This window comes from Gouania willdenowi, chromosome 24 (genome assembly GCF_900634775.1).
Source record: "Gouania willdenowi chromosome 24, fGouWil2.1, whole genome shotgun sequence".
Lineage (NCBI taxonomy): Eukaryota > Metazoa > Chordata > Actinopteri > Blenniiformes > Gobiesocidae > Gouania > Gouania willdenowi.
In genome coordinates, this window is record NC_041066.1 from 20,768,867 (window position 1) to 20,786,864 (window position 17,998).

Genomic DNA, 17,998 nt, shown 5'->3' on the forward strand with positions numbered 1-17,998 from the left:
ATTGATCTTAAATGGTTTCTTTAATTCTACTTGAAGTTGACATAAGGGAGTGTAACACAAACATCAAGTGTACCAAACATCCATTTTGTTTTATTTCACAATGACACATTGGACAGGTACAGCAGATATATATATGCATGTATTTATAGATATATGTATATCTCAAAAACACATCAGCTTATGTATCATATCAAATAAGAAAGAAAAAAAAACACTTGTTTTCAATTTGCACAATGAGCTCAAGTCATAAAATACAGAATAAAAGTGACCAAACATTACAAATTTAAACACACTTCCCAGCATACATTTCTCTGTTGCATACACAATGGATATAAATGGAAATTTGAAATGCATCATCTGATCAAGTCTAGTTTTAACAATTGAGGATTTACATTTTTCAAAGGCCACCACGGGGACTTGAAAACAGCATAAAATCAGTCCAAAGCTGCACAAAGCACAGCACAGATGAGCCACAGAATGAATCGTTTCCTACCAGGAATATTCAACTATTCAAATGGCATGTTTTGCATGTTTAATGCGTCGTGCGACATCCAATAATAGGTCTTAGTTTGGTCACGCACGAGTATACACGTATGTAAAAGGTCCCAGACGTGTAGAAACAAGTCGTGACGAGACGTCAAACACATTCACGAGGTTTTTTTTTTAGACCAAAAAAAAAATAAAAATCGATCACTGATGGCACACGGCGCGTAGTTTGGACCCATCACTTTGGCTTTTGCATTACATTAGAGGAAAACAGTTGGAGTTACACACCAGAATAAGCTGTATACATAAAAGAAAAAAAGGCAGGCGGACAGAAATGCTGATTCAGCTCGTTTTTCTTCTTCAGTGTGAAAATCAGGATAAAAACATTACATTGGAATAAACAAAACAACTACAGCATAGTCCGTCAAAACAATCCAAAAGTGGAAATTGCGAAAAGAAAAAAAAAAAAGAAAATCATAAAATCAAATTTTTACAAAATAACTTCTAACAATGACACATATTTAATTTCTAATAACTTAAATACTTAAATTATGTTTGCAATACTATTTCACTCAGGGCCAAAGAAGGGTAAGAAAATAGATCTACATGGAGGATTTATTAGGTCGACTCTTTAATAATAATAATGGGTTCCTTAGTGAAGCTAAAGCACCTGTTGATGTGCTGTGACTTGCATGTGTTGTGCGTATCAGTTAGAGAGGAGACCGTGCACGTCCAATCCCTTCAGTCCTGCTGCGATGTCAAGCTTTGGCACAGAAAAAACACCAGAAGAAGAGATGAAACGTCACGACATGACAGCAAACGAGGGGACATTCATGCAGAGCTGACGAGCGGTCATCGGCTACGAGGATGGTTCACAAAATTCATTTTCACAATTTTGCCAGATCACATTTTTCCCTTGTTCCAATTGACATTGTAAACATCTGTTACCGAAAATGGTCAATCGCTGCACATTTAGGGGTGGCACACTTTTCCACAATGTCAGGATCAGTGTTTGAACTGTTCGAATATTCCTACTCATTAAGTATTAATACAGGGAGAGACTATTAATCACCATACTTAGCTTTATAACGTTAAGTTTCTGATATCTGTCAAAGTTATGCATTCTTTGAGCAATAAAAATTGTGAAAAATGATTGCCACCCTTTACAGACTTTTTTTGGGCTGAATTTTTGGTACGGATGTTCAAAATATCAATAGGAAGAAGAAGGCAAAATGTGATCTGGCAAAACTTCTTTTAGGTAACACAAAGTTTTTTTTACAAAAAGTGTAATGTCTGAATCATGTATCAAACTTCAAGTTAAGTATTACCACTTTTTGTGAGCCACCCTAATGGATATGGATGTAGAGGGAGGGGCTGAGTAGAAAGTGGAGGAGTTGAGAACAAAGTGAGGCTCAAATGCATGAATGTGAGGTGAGGCTCTTCAAAACCACGCAGACTAAAAACAACACATGGATCATCTCCTCAGCAGGGCTCAAACGAATCACAAGCAACAAGTTTTCCCTCACAGTGGTAGATTTGCGGCTCCTCTTCCATCTCACAAAGACGACTCCACCTCCCGGGCGAGATTCGCCTCAGACTCCAGCTGAGGACACACCTGCACGGCCGCGACGTGCTCCAGGCCCTCGATGATGACCTCCAGGTTTGACGCGGTACCGGCCTTGTAGTCAGTGAGGGCCTTCTTGTCCCCCGGTTTGTCCGCGGAGCCGCAGCACAGCTTGGGCGCGCACTGAGTCCGACAAGAGAGCTCGCACAGGGAATCCCGCGACTCCGAGCTGAAGGTGACAAACTCGGGCTGGATGGTGGTGGCGTGGATGCCCTCGTTGTGAAAGAAGTCCTTGATGCGCTTGGCCACCTCCATGTAGGACGTCGGGTCGTGGCATTTGATGTGCGCCGTGGCGATGATGCGGCTCCCCGCCAGCTGCCAGATGTGCAGCTCATGGATGGCCAGGACGCCGTCCAGGCCCAGCAGGCGCTCGTTGAGCCGGTGCATGTTGATCTGCTTGGGGACCGTCTGCAGCAGAATGAGGGCGGACTCCTTGAGCAGCGGGTAGGTGGTGTACAGCAGGATGGTCACCATGATGACACAGAGGGTGGGGTCCAGGTAGAGCACCCAGCAGGGACCGGCCCTATCGGGGGACATAGTGGTCCCCTCCAGCAGGTCTATGATGCTGTGGTTGACGTGGCGGTGGTCTGTGGTGTGGCTCTTGATGCAGGGGTTCACACACCTCAGCTGCTCCTTAGACTGGCAGCCCTTCCACACAAAGGTGAAAATGAGGGAGTTGACCACCACGATGACGGAGCCCAGTGCGTCACCCAACACGTGCAGGAACACGCCGCGCATATTGAGCTGTGCCGACGAGTCGTGGTCGTGCTCCATCTCCTCAAAGTGGGTGTTGCCATTCATCTGGACGTCTGTGGCATCTTTACAGCTGATCTCTAAGAATGGAAGAAACAACAAAGACGTCAATCAAGATTATAAGTGCAATCTGGATCTGAACTGAAGTATGTGAGGAAACAACCCTACATAACTGAGTCAAATTTTATCCTGATCAATTACAAACCGAGGTATGAATTTCTGAACCAATTTTTCACCAATTTTTTTTACATTTTAAAACCAATCTAGAATCTGTAAATTGATCTGATCCACTGCAAAATTTGACGTAATCTTCCATTGCTTAAGGTCTATCTTTGGTTAAAAATGTGTCAAAATCCATTAAGTACTTATGATGTAACCCTGCCAACCGACAAATAAATAAATAAACACCTGTGAAAATATGACCTCCTTGATCAAGGTCATCTTACATTATTTTGAATTGTTAAAGGAAACAAGTTGAAAACTACAAGCGTTAAGTTGATCATATTTAGTGTCAGGCCCAAAGCCCGATTTGTCGTTTAAACTCTTGACGCAGGTCATCCACTGGTTACGCCACTTTGAAGAGGATAAAGCTTCACATTTTAGAGACACTGCGATGTCGTTAAGTTTCAACGGAAGCAGGTTGTCGGAGCCTAAGTAAGCAATGCGTTTAAACAAATCTTTAGTTTCAAATCAAACAAGCGACAGATTGTACTTTAATTGAATGCACTTCTCAAGCTCTAGCATTCTCGTACAGTAGCTTCCTCTTGAAGGGGTAAAAGGACTATAATTACTGACACACACCCACCAGAATTACTACTTTAGAGATGATAAAACCTGCATGTTTTGTCCTATTTGAACACTGTCTTCGTGTAAACAAAGCCACAAACGCATTGTGTGAATGGGGTTAAAGGTCATCACTGGATTGGCAGTTATCTGTTAAGGAATGAGGAAATGTTCAATATTTATTGAAGTGCAATTTGACTTGACGAGCCATTTTATTCATATTTCGGTTGTGTGTGGTTTTAATAATAATAATAATGCATCAATTTTATATAGCGCTTTCTCATGGACACTCAGTCGCTTTATAGAATTAAAGGATTATTCTTTCACTCCACACTTAGTGGTGGTAAACTATGATTGTAGCCACAGCTGCCCTGGGGCAGACTGACACACTACATTCATACTGGGCAATACATTGGACTGTTTCTTAACGTAAACTATTTTATGGTTTTTGGTTCTAATTTTTAATCAAGTGCATATATTCCAACAAAAACCGACAGTCCATTAACGCAGCAAAACGCTGCGTCCTTATTCACATTACAGCAAATTTAATAAGTAACTGCAGCACATGTGGCAGCAAATACAGCACGACATGTGGAAAAGGGACCAATGGCAGCACAGTGGCAATGCTGGGTCATTCATCAGCAGCTAATGGTGTGTCTGTGGCTGTCGACTCCATGGTTACACTGATGTATGAGCCAGTAACGCAATCAGCACACAGAAGGAGGGAAGTGTAACCAGTAGGGCCAGGCTGTATAAGTTAGAAATAATTTTACATGTGGGTTTAACCCTTTAGGTGAGGGAGTGTCAAATTCATTTTAGTTCAGGGCCAAATATGCACCAGTTTGATCTCAAGTGGGCCTTAGATTTGAGGTGGGGGGGGAAAGAGCAATTTTAACATTATAGTCCCTACAGGACAGTCTCTTCAAAAAGTCTTTTTGTGACCAATTTCTGTAATTATGTTTGAGAAATTGCAAGATTTTTCAGAAAAATTTAGATTTCTTTCCATAATTTGCAATTAAAAATGACTGCATTCATGTGAGAGAAGCGTGAGAAAACGTCAAGCCCCTAAAAATATTGTGGAGTTTCATTGAATTTGTGAGTTTCAGATATCTACAAATGAAATATTTGGTAATTTACACATCTATCATTTTTACTGCCTCTTACTGTGAAAATTCTGTGAAATAACAACTATAGAGCGTAATGATGGAACGAATGAGTGATAACACACATTTTAAAGAATCTCATTTTCTAATTCTAAGTGGAAAAAAACAGTATTTAGTGCCTCCTGAATAGATTTATTTCTATAGTTTTAATCATTTATGGTCTTCTCCTGCCTGATGTGGGACCAAGACCGACCTTTGTATTTTCAGTTCATGTTCTAATCAAGATCATTTATTTCATCTTGTTGGGTGTCATTTTGTGTCTTGTTGGTATATTATTTAAATTAATCTCTCTCAGTCACGTACCCCTTGTAGTGCCTGTAGTATCCCTATTTGAAAAACACTGCTCTAAAGGGCTGGATTTGGCCTCGGTGCCTTGAGTTTGACACACAGGGTGAGAGTAGTTTGTCTGAAACAGAGTGTACACAAGGAAGAGCGATTTGTGTTCATATGTACCATAACATGGTCATTACAATCACAATCTCCCTGTTGTACAAACAGGGAAACACTTGGTAAACTCTGAGCAACAAGTAAAAGCCTAAAGACATTTTGTAATTGTTTGCTTTGAGTTATAGAGAGCTTTCACATATCTTTGTTAATGAGTCAACCTACAGAGGCAAGTCGAAGCATGAAAGCTGACGCTCCGCTCGCTTATGTCATAACGTGGACGTGTTTCCGAGGGTAAAATGACCCTACAAAATGTGTGATACGATCCCAATGACTCAGCTGTCAAGGAAACAAAGATTAGGCCCCTTTGGAAAGTCCTCAAGTAACGAGCGTTCATACGAATGCTACGTTATGCAATCGGGAAAAGTTAAAGTAGATCAAGTGAGGCCAAGAGTGTCAAATTAATTGTGGAACACAATTAGGGAGGATTTGTGGAGTTTGAAGAGTTCATGTCAGGTTACACCAGAAAGGAGGGAATTTGGACTGTTTTAGGGATTTTTTGACCACTAATGACTTTTATTTAATCCAATCCAACTTTATTCATAAAGCACTATAAAACCCAGGAAGAAGGAGTCAAAGTGCTGTACAAAGTGCATACACTATAAGACAAAAGGTGAAATAAGTGTACATAAAATCAATGCAATTTAAAAACCATATGCCAAAGTAAAAAGATGTTTTTAAAAGAGATTTTAAAACGGGTAGAGATGAAGCCTCTTTGATATGAAGTGGCAGAGCATTCCACAGTTTCGGACCCGCAACTGCAAAAGCTTGGCCGCCTCTGAGCTGGTCAGCTGATATAAGTGCCTGAGCAGGGACATAGGGGTGAAGAAGGTCTGCCAGGTATTTGAATGTGAGGCCATGCAATGATTTAAAAACAAATAAAATGAATTTAAAATCAATGCTAAAATGAAAAGGCAGCCAGTGTAAAGTGCTCAGAACAGGGGAACTGTGCTAAAATGGAATCGTATCAGTTAAAAACCGTGCAGCAGCGTTCTGTACCATCTGGAGACGAGAGATGGAGGATGTACTAATCCTCAAATATAGTGCATTACAGCAATCCAGTCGAGAGGTTAAAAAAAAAGCATGGATCGCTGTCTTAAAATGTTGCTGAGTAAGCATTGGTTTGATTTTGGCCAGTTGCCGTAAATGAAAAAAAGATTGATTTGATAACAGCTCTGATCTGGTTATCAAAAGTGAGGGTGTAGACCCCTATACAAATTGCAAATCGCACCGAGATCGCCCAGCCATTAGGCTTCCACTTCTTGTAGCGGAGACTGTCAAAGTGACCGCGCGTTCGTAAACTGCACGGAAACAAGGCCGTTTGTCACAACAGCAAATACGTAAATATGATTTTGGCGCTTACCTCAGAAATATCCATCGCCAAAAGAATAACAATGACCTATATCAATGTGACCTGATGCAACCTTATGTTCCGCTAAGCGCTTGCACAAAAGTAGAGGCGTGGCTTCTGGTAGATTGGCAGCGGCAGGGGGAGGAAGTGGAGCTGTTTAGGGAGGGACATCGAGTTGTTCTTTTGAATTTTCTCTGGATAATCGCTTTAAACCCAAGGATTGTGACACTCGTTTTCACAAGAGGCTCAAGGGAACTCAGGTTACAGTCAGCGGTACAGTAAACAGCAATGACTTCCGTTTTCCTTTGATTAAAATGTAGGGACATCCAAGTAGTCCTTATGTCCACCAGTCTGTTAGACTTTTAAAACACTGAGTTTTTTCTAACAGGGATATATACTATACTTAATGAAAACAGTTTATAAAAGTGGTTTGAAAAGAGCAGTTTAACAGGAAGTGCATTTCAAAAAATAATAATATGGAGCTGTTTTTAAATCTCATTGTACTGCGTATTGTGTATAATGACAATACAGGCTTTCAATTTAATATCTTATGGTTTTATTTATTCATTAAAGTTTTCCTCAGAGGTATCTGCCGATCACTTTGATGTTTCATGTGTTCTTTCTCAACAGTTTCAAAACTGTATTAAAATAAATGTTTATAAATAGATAAATATATCCAAACAATAAAATATAATTAAAAATATACGTATTCAAGCACTTTGTTGGATGGGGAAAGTTCTAGAATCCGTATGTTTAAAAGGAAGGAGAAAAGAGCATTACTCACCACTTCTTGACCTCCCGTCACAGGGGCTGCTGTGGCTCCCCACCAAGTTGTTGGTCTCCTCCAATGAGGTCCCATTCCCTGCTTTCTGGTTCTTGTCCTTCTTGTTTTTATTTCCGTGCGAGTGTCCACCGTGGGAATGCCCGTGTCCTCCTCCAGCGTGGCCGTGGAACAGACAGAGCCCGAGCAGGTTGACGAGCAGCCCCGCGGCTCCGACCCCCGCCACCACCTCCGGGCTCTCGATCACTTGCGGCTCCGTGAAGCGCTCCACCGCCTCCAGGATGATGGTGAAGCACAGCGCCGTGAGGAAGACGGCGTTCACCAACGCCCCCATCACCTCCGCCCGGATCCAGCCGAAGGTGTTTTTGTTGGTGGAGTGGGTTTTCTGGGCGAAGCGGACAGCCACCAGCGCTACGACCAGCGCGATGACGTCCGACAGCATGTGGAAGGAGTCGGAGAGCATTGAGAGAGAAGAAGTCATCCGGCTTACCACCACCTCCACAACGAAAAACCCAAAAGTCAATGAGAGCATACACATCAGCCGGGCACGGTTTGGTTCGCACGCCATTTTTCCTGATGGAACAAGTCTTGATTTACGATTAAAAAAAATCGTTTCGCCCGAGCTAACGATAAGCTAGCTGCAACCCAGGACAATACAACCAACACTAACGATGGTATCCGCTATCAGTAACATAAAACTCCACCATCACTCGAGCACAACAAAGGACAAACACTAAAAACAGCCGTCTACGTGTTTTAACCCTAACAACCAAAAAAAATCGACACCCCCTCGGTTCTTATCCTTTGCCGACGAGCTCCAGTTTGCAGACGGCTGAAACTTTGCACCCGAGCCGGTCAACTTTCCACACGGAACCCCGGCACCCAGAAAGCCTGCCCACTCTGTCTGCCATTGGTCAATGAGCTACAACGTAGAAGGTGATTGGTTCCAATTTTGCAACTCTGTCAAGTAGGTGGAGCCGACCCGCTTGACAACAATGGTTGCTAGGCACGCTTGAAACCCCCGCGTTCTCGCGAGATTTAACACTTCAAATGAGTTTATGATCCAGTTTAATTTTCATTGATTACATTACATTATTATTTACTTCTCCCCTTAAAGTTGGTCAATATGTACCAGGAAAACAATATACCGTTGATGTCGATGACTAAAGTTACTCTTTTTAGGGAACAAACTGTCACTTGAATGTTCATGTACATAAACGTATACTATTTAATTTAAATGTTCACCTGCACTACTGCACTATTATCCTATTATTATTATTATAATTATCGTGTTATTATCTTGTTATATTTTAGTTTTGCACATGTTAGTCTTTAACTACTGTTTATGTTTATATTTTTACTACTGTTTATGTTTATATTTTTTCTAGTTGATCGTTATTATTTAATGTTTACATTGTTAGAGAGAGCACAGTTCACCAAGTCAAATTCCTTGTGTGTATAACATACATTACATGGCCAAAAAAGTTGATTCTAATTATTAATGATTAAAAAAATAAATAAAAACAGATAAAACTGTTACTACAATACAATTACAAATAAATACAATTGAGACAAATCATTTAAACAATTTTATTTATTGATTTAAAATCAATGTTTGGCGTTTGTAAAGTAGCAAATAAAAGTAGGAGCACTTTTATGTGTTTTTTCTTATAGCCCGCCTGTTGTAATAAACCTAAATTACTATATATTTTGTTTGTCATCACATTATCTTTGCTGATTACTCCCTGCTTTGAGCTGTAATTTTGAGCTGAATTAATGGTTATTGTTACAACAATAGTTTCACTCATTATATGCATGTTTGTAAAGTCTTCCTATTGGCTGTCTTCTGTTCAGGGGTGATGTGATTATAACACACAGCTCCTGATCAAAAGCAAAGCAAATGTTCATGTCATTGGAAGCTTTAAATGTCTGGTTTCATTAATTGGGTGCCAAATAGTTTTATTTTGCAGAATGAGGTGCCTCCAGTTCAACCTCTGAATCCAGGAGTATTTAGTAAATTCATAAACCTAGTAATATACAGCATTACTGTATTTTACCCAGTAAATGACCCCAGGAACCTTAAATTATTGTCTTGCTTTGGGTGTCGCTAAAAATAATCAACAAGGCCTAGACGAATGATCTACATAATCTGATTAGCTTCTTAATCAATACCCAGCTCAAACAATAACACAGTTGAGTTTTAATTAGCCCTCAAATCTGCTGCTCTGTAACATAACAAGGTTTGTGCTGACTGTTAGTCCTGTGTTTAATCATTTTTTCATGGAAAACTGATTCCTATTTGAGGAACTATCAGCCTGGGATTACTTATCTACACTTGTCTTATTTATACAATTATCCCAGTAGAGATAAAAGGCAGAAGGCTAATGGGTACACGTGACCAGTCCATCCCACGACTCAAGAAAATAAAAAACAATACACTGACCTATAATAACATGTACACTTGGAATGCATTCATTTAGAAGTATTCTATTTTTAGTCTTATTAAATAAATAGTTTATTTGGATTACCATTAGTATTGGCTGCAGCTATTCTTTCTTCCTGGTGTCCAGAACATACAAATATAATATACAACACTCAAATAAAACATTCATCCCTACGTCATCACTTCACTATAGACGGAAAAATGACACATAAGCATTTAGACAATCCTAGATAATTGCTAGTATGCCTTAAACATTAAATAATTTGAAATAAAAGATAAACACTGAACTTACCCAAGACAAAAACATACAACTGCAAAGTGGCGTAAAAACGCTAACAATAATCAAAAAGAATTCCTGAAATTTTTGAGACTTCCATCTGTTTTCTTACTTTTTATTATTGCAGTACTTTCAAACATATATGTCTAATATAAATGTACATTTTATCTATCTGTATTAAAAAAAAAGTCATACCTTCGTACCGGTTATGAGGTAGTTTAGTCTATTCAGAGATGGCCTACACATCATAGCTATAGACAAAGCAAAAAGACCTTTTGCAGCTCATTTTGTATTTCGACTATGAATTTCATCAACACGTTCTAAATTAAAATCTTAATTGATTTAAAGTGTAAGTACACCCAAAAACCCCCTTTTTTTCTGCTGAATACATATATGATTAGGTATGAAGTAATGTAGTTTATTAATCCTTGTTCCACTTTAAGCATTTTAGTCTAAAATGTTTTTAGTTGTTAAATGTCAGAATGACTTCCCTCTATGAGTTGAACGTCAGCTATTGCAATTGAATTTTGCTATTGGTTGAGATTAGATCAGTGACATCACCAACCGTCACTGTTGGCCCCGCCCCTCTTATAAAACTCACAGCCCTCAGTGAGCATTGATTGGCAGCTCCATGCGGAACTGTGGGTGTCTTAATCAAAGTATTTTTTTTTTTTTAAATTTCTTCCAAGTAGCAGGTCAGCAAACACCTGATGGTGTACTTTAATGAACAAAGTATTTTAAAAAAAAAAAAAAACAAGAGAAAAGATTATAATTAGGTACGATTTTGACTGTTAACAAATTCATTATAAGTGGGTGAAAGAAACACATTATTGCTAGATTCATTCTCATTTACAGATAAGTTTGGATCAGCACAAGCAGATAAACAGTAAAACAAAATAACAACACACTCAAATACAAAGGGAAATCTAGCAGCTAGTAATTCAACACATCACACAAAACAGTGACAGATTCTTTGCAAATCTTCTACACCAAATTATTTTTCCTTCCGACTTTTAAATAGTTTACAATCAATGATTGATTTATTGACATCCAGTAGTTTTCAGCCCTCAGAGGAGCACACGTTCACATATACTGTACGTACGATTCATGTTCTTAGCGAATGCCAAAATGCTGCTTGCTCTGAAACTGGCAGATTTTCTCCACTTCTTTCAGATTGATGGCTTGAAGTCTCCTCAACCTGAGGTTCTGGGAGGCAAGGTTCTCCACAGGCTGGTTCTCTTTACACTCACCGGAAAAGTGAACCTTCCTTTTGTTCGGAGACAGGCTGCTGTCTGTAAATCAAACAGTGTGTTAACTCAATAGAATTTAAAGGAGTTGATTCTCGGGTCTTTTATTCACCTTATTCCAGGAGATGCTACTGTAGACATGATTATGGCAGCAACTTTGTGTTTGATAGTATGAGTATCAGATAGCCAGTGGCTAATCAATGATAATAGCTATATTTTTGAATAAATTTACTATACTTTCTCCTTTTAAAATCAATTTTAGCCATTCATAACAAAACATAGAACAATTATCTGTTGCTTATAAGTTTTATGAGGCTTTTGTAGAAAAAGTAGAAGCAGAAATGTGTGCACGCAGAATTTCACTTCATTTTTAGGAAAGAGGATTAAAACTCGTAACTTAAAGCCCACTTAATATTTGAGAGTAAAATATTAATCACACAGAAAGTTTTACACAAAATGGACAAATGGCAGCTACATTAACAGGGCACACTGATGTAAAAACTTTATTCACGTGATTTAAAACAATAAGTAAAATCTATCAATAAATAAAATCTGTTCAGTTCAGTAAATCCATAGAGTTCAGATGGAATTCCATACCCAATTCTTTCCCGTATATTGGAACTCGATGTTTCTGCTGTGTTAGAAGCTTCGTTAGTAAACTCTCTGCTCTGAAACGGCAGAGAAAAATAAATGTTAATTATCAGCAGTTAAGATAAATACAGAAGATTAGATGTTTCACCTTCCAAGCTTCTCCTCTGACAGTAGTTCACGCACACACAGCTCCCGCTCCCTTCCTGCCATTAAAGGACAGATGATCATTTTTAATCATCATTTTAGCAAACATACATCAACTTGTCAACAAAAACACTGTAGGCAGAACAACATGCAACATTTCAGACAATAGTAAACAATGGTAAAGAAAGTGTGTTTGCTACATGTATTAAAACCCACCAATGTAAAGTTAAATGTTGTGTACTCTGACTGAGACAACTGTGAAGTGCTGATTCTAGCTGTCAGATAGCGGTTGTTAGTGTTTTTCAACATTGAGGTCGTGACCCCATGTGGGGTCACCTGAAATGTCTTGTAATAATAATAATAATTTAATAAAAAAACATTAAGGAATAAAATTAAATATATTTTAAATCATTATTTTTCAAGTTAACACATCCCACACAATACATAAACTAATTTCTATATATAAACTTTGTCAAATACAAATCTAGTTAAAATAAAATTCGTTATAGAAATATCTTGATTCTAGAAAGAAGAAATGAAAAGTCCTTTAAATTGGGAATCACTGAAAATGAGATTTGAGGTCCTCTTGTGGGCCTTGAGAATATTGCAGTTGGACAATGATGTCATTTGAGATCTACAAGTGAATTAGTTTGTAATACTATTTTACAAAATGTTTCATGTTTGTTTTCTCGAGCGGGCCAAATTTGATGCTCTAAATGGCCAGATTTAGCCCCCGGGCCTTGAGTTCTGTACTTATAAGAGGGCTGGAAGTGTTGCTACAGCTCCTATTTGTATTTTCTGGTATAATTTGTTTTGTTTTTTCAGTTTCTTTTAAAAATGGCAAAATCCAAAGCAAAGAACTTAAAACCCAGAAACCAAACAGTTCCCTAGAAGCTGCTTTAAGTTAATCAAACTGTTGTGAAATGTTGCAGTTCAGCTGGGTTCCTTCCGTCTCCTCTGACCAGTCCTTAAAAGACCTGCTGACAGATGTAGAATTCAGACGCAAAAAGCAAAAAAAAAAAAAAAAGGCTTACTCTCCAGCCTCTCCTCTCGTTCCTTGAGAGCCTGCTCTCTGTGCTGTAGTTCTCTCAGCCTCGACTCTAATGCGAAGGCCGGCGATGACTCAGCTGGTTTGGCAGGTGGGCAACCTGCGTCCACTGGTTTCCTTTGGGGTCGCGACTGCATCTTTTTTTGGTCCTCGGCAACAGCGCTGCTCAACAGGCTGCTCTGAAGAATGCACTCCACAGACGGCCTCAGGTAGTCCTGGCAACAGTGACAACCAATGAATGTGCTGGAAAAACAAAACCAGCAACCTGTTGCAGTGTTCCAGTTCTTAACACTTCTATTATCCTTGGGGTCAATTTGACTCCATTCAATGTATAATATTGAAAAAATAATAGTTTACTTTTTTTTTGTTGCTTCATATGTCATGCCTTTTTCTAATTTGATGGGTATAACCTATTGAGCCAAAAATGTGCCGAACACATATTGCACGCATTGACGTTACTCTGGGGTCAATTTGACCCCAAGCTGTTTTAGCTGTGTAAAACGTGTGTGTATGTTTATCAGAGAAAGGGGGGAGGGTGTCACCAACATCAATCAATGTAGTTAATTCTTTGAGAGGCATGAATGTGCACCCCAAATTAGAAAATATTTAGATGATGAACGATTTTCAAGATACACTAACTCTAAAACTGAAAGTTTGACCTGATGGCGGTGCAGCAGGAGAGGTCATATAATCACCACAACCAATAGGGTTCATACTCTTGTGGTCATCAATGTTGTTAGTAAATTTCAGAAGATTTGGATGAAAAACTATTCCAAATAAATTACCTCCAATTTAAAAGTTTGGACTGATGGTGGCGTTAGAAAACAGGTCAATGTTGTGTTATCAAGGGGTTATTTATGTATTCAACAAATAAAGTGACTGACAAAAAAACTTGGTCAACAATTTTCTGAAAATCATTTTCGGGAGGCAAATATCCCTGGGGGTCAAATTGACCTAAAGGGTCAATTGTGATTGTAATATTTCAGGATAATAAAAGGGTTAATGGAATTTTTCAAAACTGTCACAAATGTAACCTCGAACCTTTAAATTGAGCATTTTGCTGAGCAAACTGTTGAGTTCCTCTGAGTAGCGGTAAGGAATTCTTCTGAACCTCCCCTCTCTGATCTTCTCAGCCAGATCTCTTTGGTTGTACGCAGTAAAGGGAGGCCTAGACAAGAAAAATATAATTCAGGACTCAATGAAAACACACGCAAAGGCTTTGTCTGGATTAGGTTTTACTCGTTCATAAACCCTAAAAAAGACTGAGATAAATACTTCATAGTATACTGAAGCGGATTAGGGCCATTTATGATCGAGAAAATACTTTTGGGCAAATCAAGAATAAAGTCAAAATGTCGAGATTAAAGTGTACATTTTGAGAATAAAGTCTAAATATAATGTCAAGATTAAAGTTGAAGTAAATTCTATGGAAGCAGTCTCGGGTCAATTCACCATACGACACCAGGCTCCATCAAAACTGGTCCTAATCTATTTCAGTAGCTCCTCAGTAACCACAGACGGACTGAATGCTCCACCTCTTGCAAACTTGACTGGTTTTTCCTTCTGAACGGATTAAGTTTTTTCTCTTCAAAGTCCTTAAAAAGATTACACTGCTGTGTTTAAGCTGAAAAATAATGAATCTCTTTGTTATTAAACCCAACTTCGAAGTATAGTTTAATGCAGAATTAAAGTGAAATGTGTTAAAATAATTACTGATTAAAAAATATATATATATTATAATTTTTTCAATTTATTGTCATTCATTTTCTAATTAAAACATAACACACAACTGTATGCTATACTTTCACTTTCTCAAATATAAATCTAGTTCAAAACAAATGCAATATAAAGAAGAAGAAAGAGAAAAAGGAAAAAAACAAAAAAAACACACAGTATAACAAACATGATCAAAGACGAAATCCCGAAAAAAATTCTTTGGGGTCGCCAGAAATCTGGGACATAAAAATAGGGTCACAATCCCAAGAAAAAGGTTGGGAACCACTGGTTAAATGCATTCATTGATGCACAGATGTCCACAATCTGCTGTTTGTTCTCAAATGGTGAATTGGCCCTCGTCAGCTTCGTAGAATTGACTTCATTAGCAGACCTTTGACTTCTATCATGTTATTGTATTTTGAGATAATTTTCTTGACATTTGGACTTCATTCTTGATTTGGCCAAAATTACTTTCTCCATCATAATTGGCCCTAATCCGCTCCCGTAATAGTAGAAGTAAAACCAATTTAGGAAAGTCAAAGTTAGACACTTACGTTAAGGCACAAAGTTCATACAACAAACAACCAAGAGACCAAATATCTGATTTCTCATTGTAGGACATTCTGTCTATTTGTTCCTGAAAGAAAAAGAAGAAGAAAAATGCTTAAAGACAGTCGCACTCCTGTTTAGAATAACATGAAATCAAATATTTCTTATTAAAACTCACTGGTGACATGTAGTACGGCGTCCCAACAAATGTCTTTGCGAAGCTTGTGTCGTGGTTTAGGATTCGCGCCAGGCCAAAGTCGCCGAGCTTCACGTTCTGTTTGACGTCCAGAAAGATATTGGCTGGTTTCAGGTCTCGGTGGAGAACCGTGGCTCTACCGTCACTCCGCCTGTGACACTCTCTCAAAGCTAGTGTGAGCTGGGCCAGGATCTGCAAGATGAACTGTTCCTCCAAATAACGCCTGTGGTCATAAATAACAGTGAGCGTTCACTGATGGCTGAGGAACATCACCTGCTCCACTGAGGCCTTGTCCCTACATTAACCCACCTCTCCTTGATGCAGCGGTTGATAAGGCTAGACAGGTCCCCTCCCTCACAATACTCCATGACTATGTAGAGCGTGGCGTTGGTCTTGTCGATGATGCGGTCGTAATACCTCACTATGTTCGGATGTTTCAGCTCCCTGAGGAGGTTCACCTCCGACACCAGCATCTGCTTCTCAGTTTCTGCCATGGCACCGTAGTCTAGCTCCTTCCACACAAGTATCTACACAACATACAATAGAATCAATCAATCATTATTTGTCATTGCACATGTTACAGAGCAACGAAATTTCATTTCAGTTACATTCCGTCCAAGAAACATGAAAAGACAATCACATACAATATGGGAAGAAAAGGGCAGGAGAACTGTGGGAAACAACAAGTGGCTGAAAAACCAGGAAAATGGTGCAAGAAAACAACTTTTAAGAAATACAGGAATTTGGTAGGAAACTGCAAGATTTCAGAAAAAGTGTCAGTTCTTCCCACAATTTGCGACAAAATATGAATCTGATCGTGTGATATAGATACGGGAAAAATGCGAGCCCCTGCCAAATATTGTCTGGTTTCATCAAATTTGTGAATTCAGAAAATTCTGGGAGACTTGAGAAATCAAAAACTTAATTATTCGGTAACATGTATTATTGTTTTTATTTTCTCCAGGCAGGCCACATTTGATGCTCTATAGGGCCACATTTGCCCCCCGGGCCTTGAGTTTGATACAAGGTTAAAGCATGCGTTATGATTCTACTGGTTTCCGGGTTATCTGGTGACAAACTTCCGTAGTTTCGTCGTTCCTGTGGCGACGTATACATGTAGTTGACTGATGCACGTTGAATTGAAAAGCATACAGAATTCAAAACAACCACGTGTTCACACATTAATGGCGGTATATGTTGGCTTGTAATTAATAGCACACTATAATGAACTTATGATTAATATTTTAAAAAAAATCCACGTTTTCTCAGACGTAACCCGGAAATTGGTCACTCCATACTAATGGAACTAGATGTTCTGAAACAAAAGTCTGGGACCTTTTTATGATCATGTAAAATACACGTCAGTTACTCACTTTACCGTCGCGTTTGCGACTTATTTTCTGACATCTTCCATAAGAACCGGAGCCGATGGTGTGCAGAACCTCGTAGTCCTCCACACGGGACGGCATCGCGTCTTCGTTTTTAAAAACCCACGTTTTCAAACAGCAGCAGGTGCTGAGGAACAACTGGGTCCTACACTTAACTTACAGGTTATTTATGCGCTGTGTGTTAAAACAACATAAACGACAAAAAAAAACAAAAAACAATCGCGTATCTTCAGCCGTTGTCAGGGAGACTGTTGTGAGCGTTGACTCAGTTTGAATTGGTGCCGAAATCCAAGAAGGTGATTGGCTGCTTCTTCCTTCTTCTTCTTCTTCGTGGGTTTGTTATAGCGCTTCGCATCCATTTGTTGCATTACCGCCACCCATCGGCTCATGAGTGAACCAAAACAAAGAGGAACAATCTAACTTTAAATTGAAAAATAAAAAATAACTAAAAAAAATAGCCCCGTCTTTAATTGTGTAAAGTCAAATGTTTTTTAGACTGACAATCATTGCTGGTTGTCCCTAAAAATCAATTTATTTCATGGACAATTTGGACTCGCGTATCTCTGACGTTATAAATGTTATTTTAATGGGTAAATATTTTTATTCATACTTGTAAATGGAAAGAGACTACTCCTTTGTGTAATGTGTTTATTATTTGGTTCACTACCTATTTCAAGTCTCTTAAATTAATCAAATAACATACCAAAAAAGCAGTCAAAATTTATATAAAGAAATCAAAATGTCCAAGCTTGCTCCTTTAAGATGCCATTGACCCAGACTTTGGAACTCCCCCCCCCCCCCCCCCCCCCCCACACACACACACACACACTCATAAGACTGTTAGATTCCATCTCAACCTTTAAATCCAAACCTAAAACCCTCACTATTAGGTTAATGTGTAGCTCTGCACAACAACAATATATTTACACAAATGATTGAGTAGCATAATGTGTGACAATCCTCTAACAATAACAAGGCTACAAATATAAAATGTAATACATATTTTCTTTAATA

At 38.8% G+C, this 17,998-nt stretch overlaps 2 protein-coding genes across 2 annotated transcripts; both read right to left on the bottom strand.

Annotated features, from left to right (window-relative positions):
- Positions 1-117: 117 nt before the first annotated feature.
- On the bottom strand, positions 118-8,308 carry slc30a1a (solute carrier family 30 member 1a). The gene is made up of 2 exons (XM_028440350.1): positions 7,389-8,308; positions 118-2,943 (listed from the first exon to the last, which is right to left on the bottom strand). Exons 1-2 carry the CDS (start codon positions 7,951-7,953, stop codon positions 2,042-2,044), a joined length of 1,467 nt encoding a protein of 488 aa, XP_028296151.1. The 5' UTR covers positions 7,954-8,308; the 3' UTR covers positions 118-2,041.
- Positions 8,309-11,089: 2,781 nt separating this feature from the next.
- Positions 11,090-17,258, bottom strand: nek2 (NIMA-related kinase 2). Its single transcript, XM_028439833.1, has 9 exons — positions 16,970-17,258; positions 15,906-16,123; positions 15,579-15,819; positions 15,406-15,488; positions 14,177-14,303; positions 13,122-13,350; positions 12,092-12,146; positions 11,950-12,020; positions 11,090-11,397 (listed from the first exon to the last, which is right to left on the bottom strand). The coding sequence occupies exons 1-9, from the start codon at positions 17,063-17,065 to the stop codon at positions 11,219-11,221; spliced, it is 1,299 nt and encodes a 432-aa protein (XP_028295634.1). The 5' UTR covers positions 17,066-17,258; the 3' UTR covers positions 11,090-11,218.
- Positions 17,259-17,998: the final 740 nt, after the last annotated feature.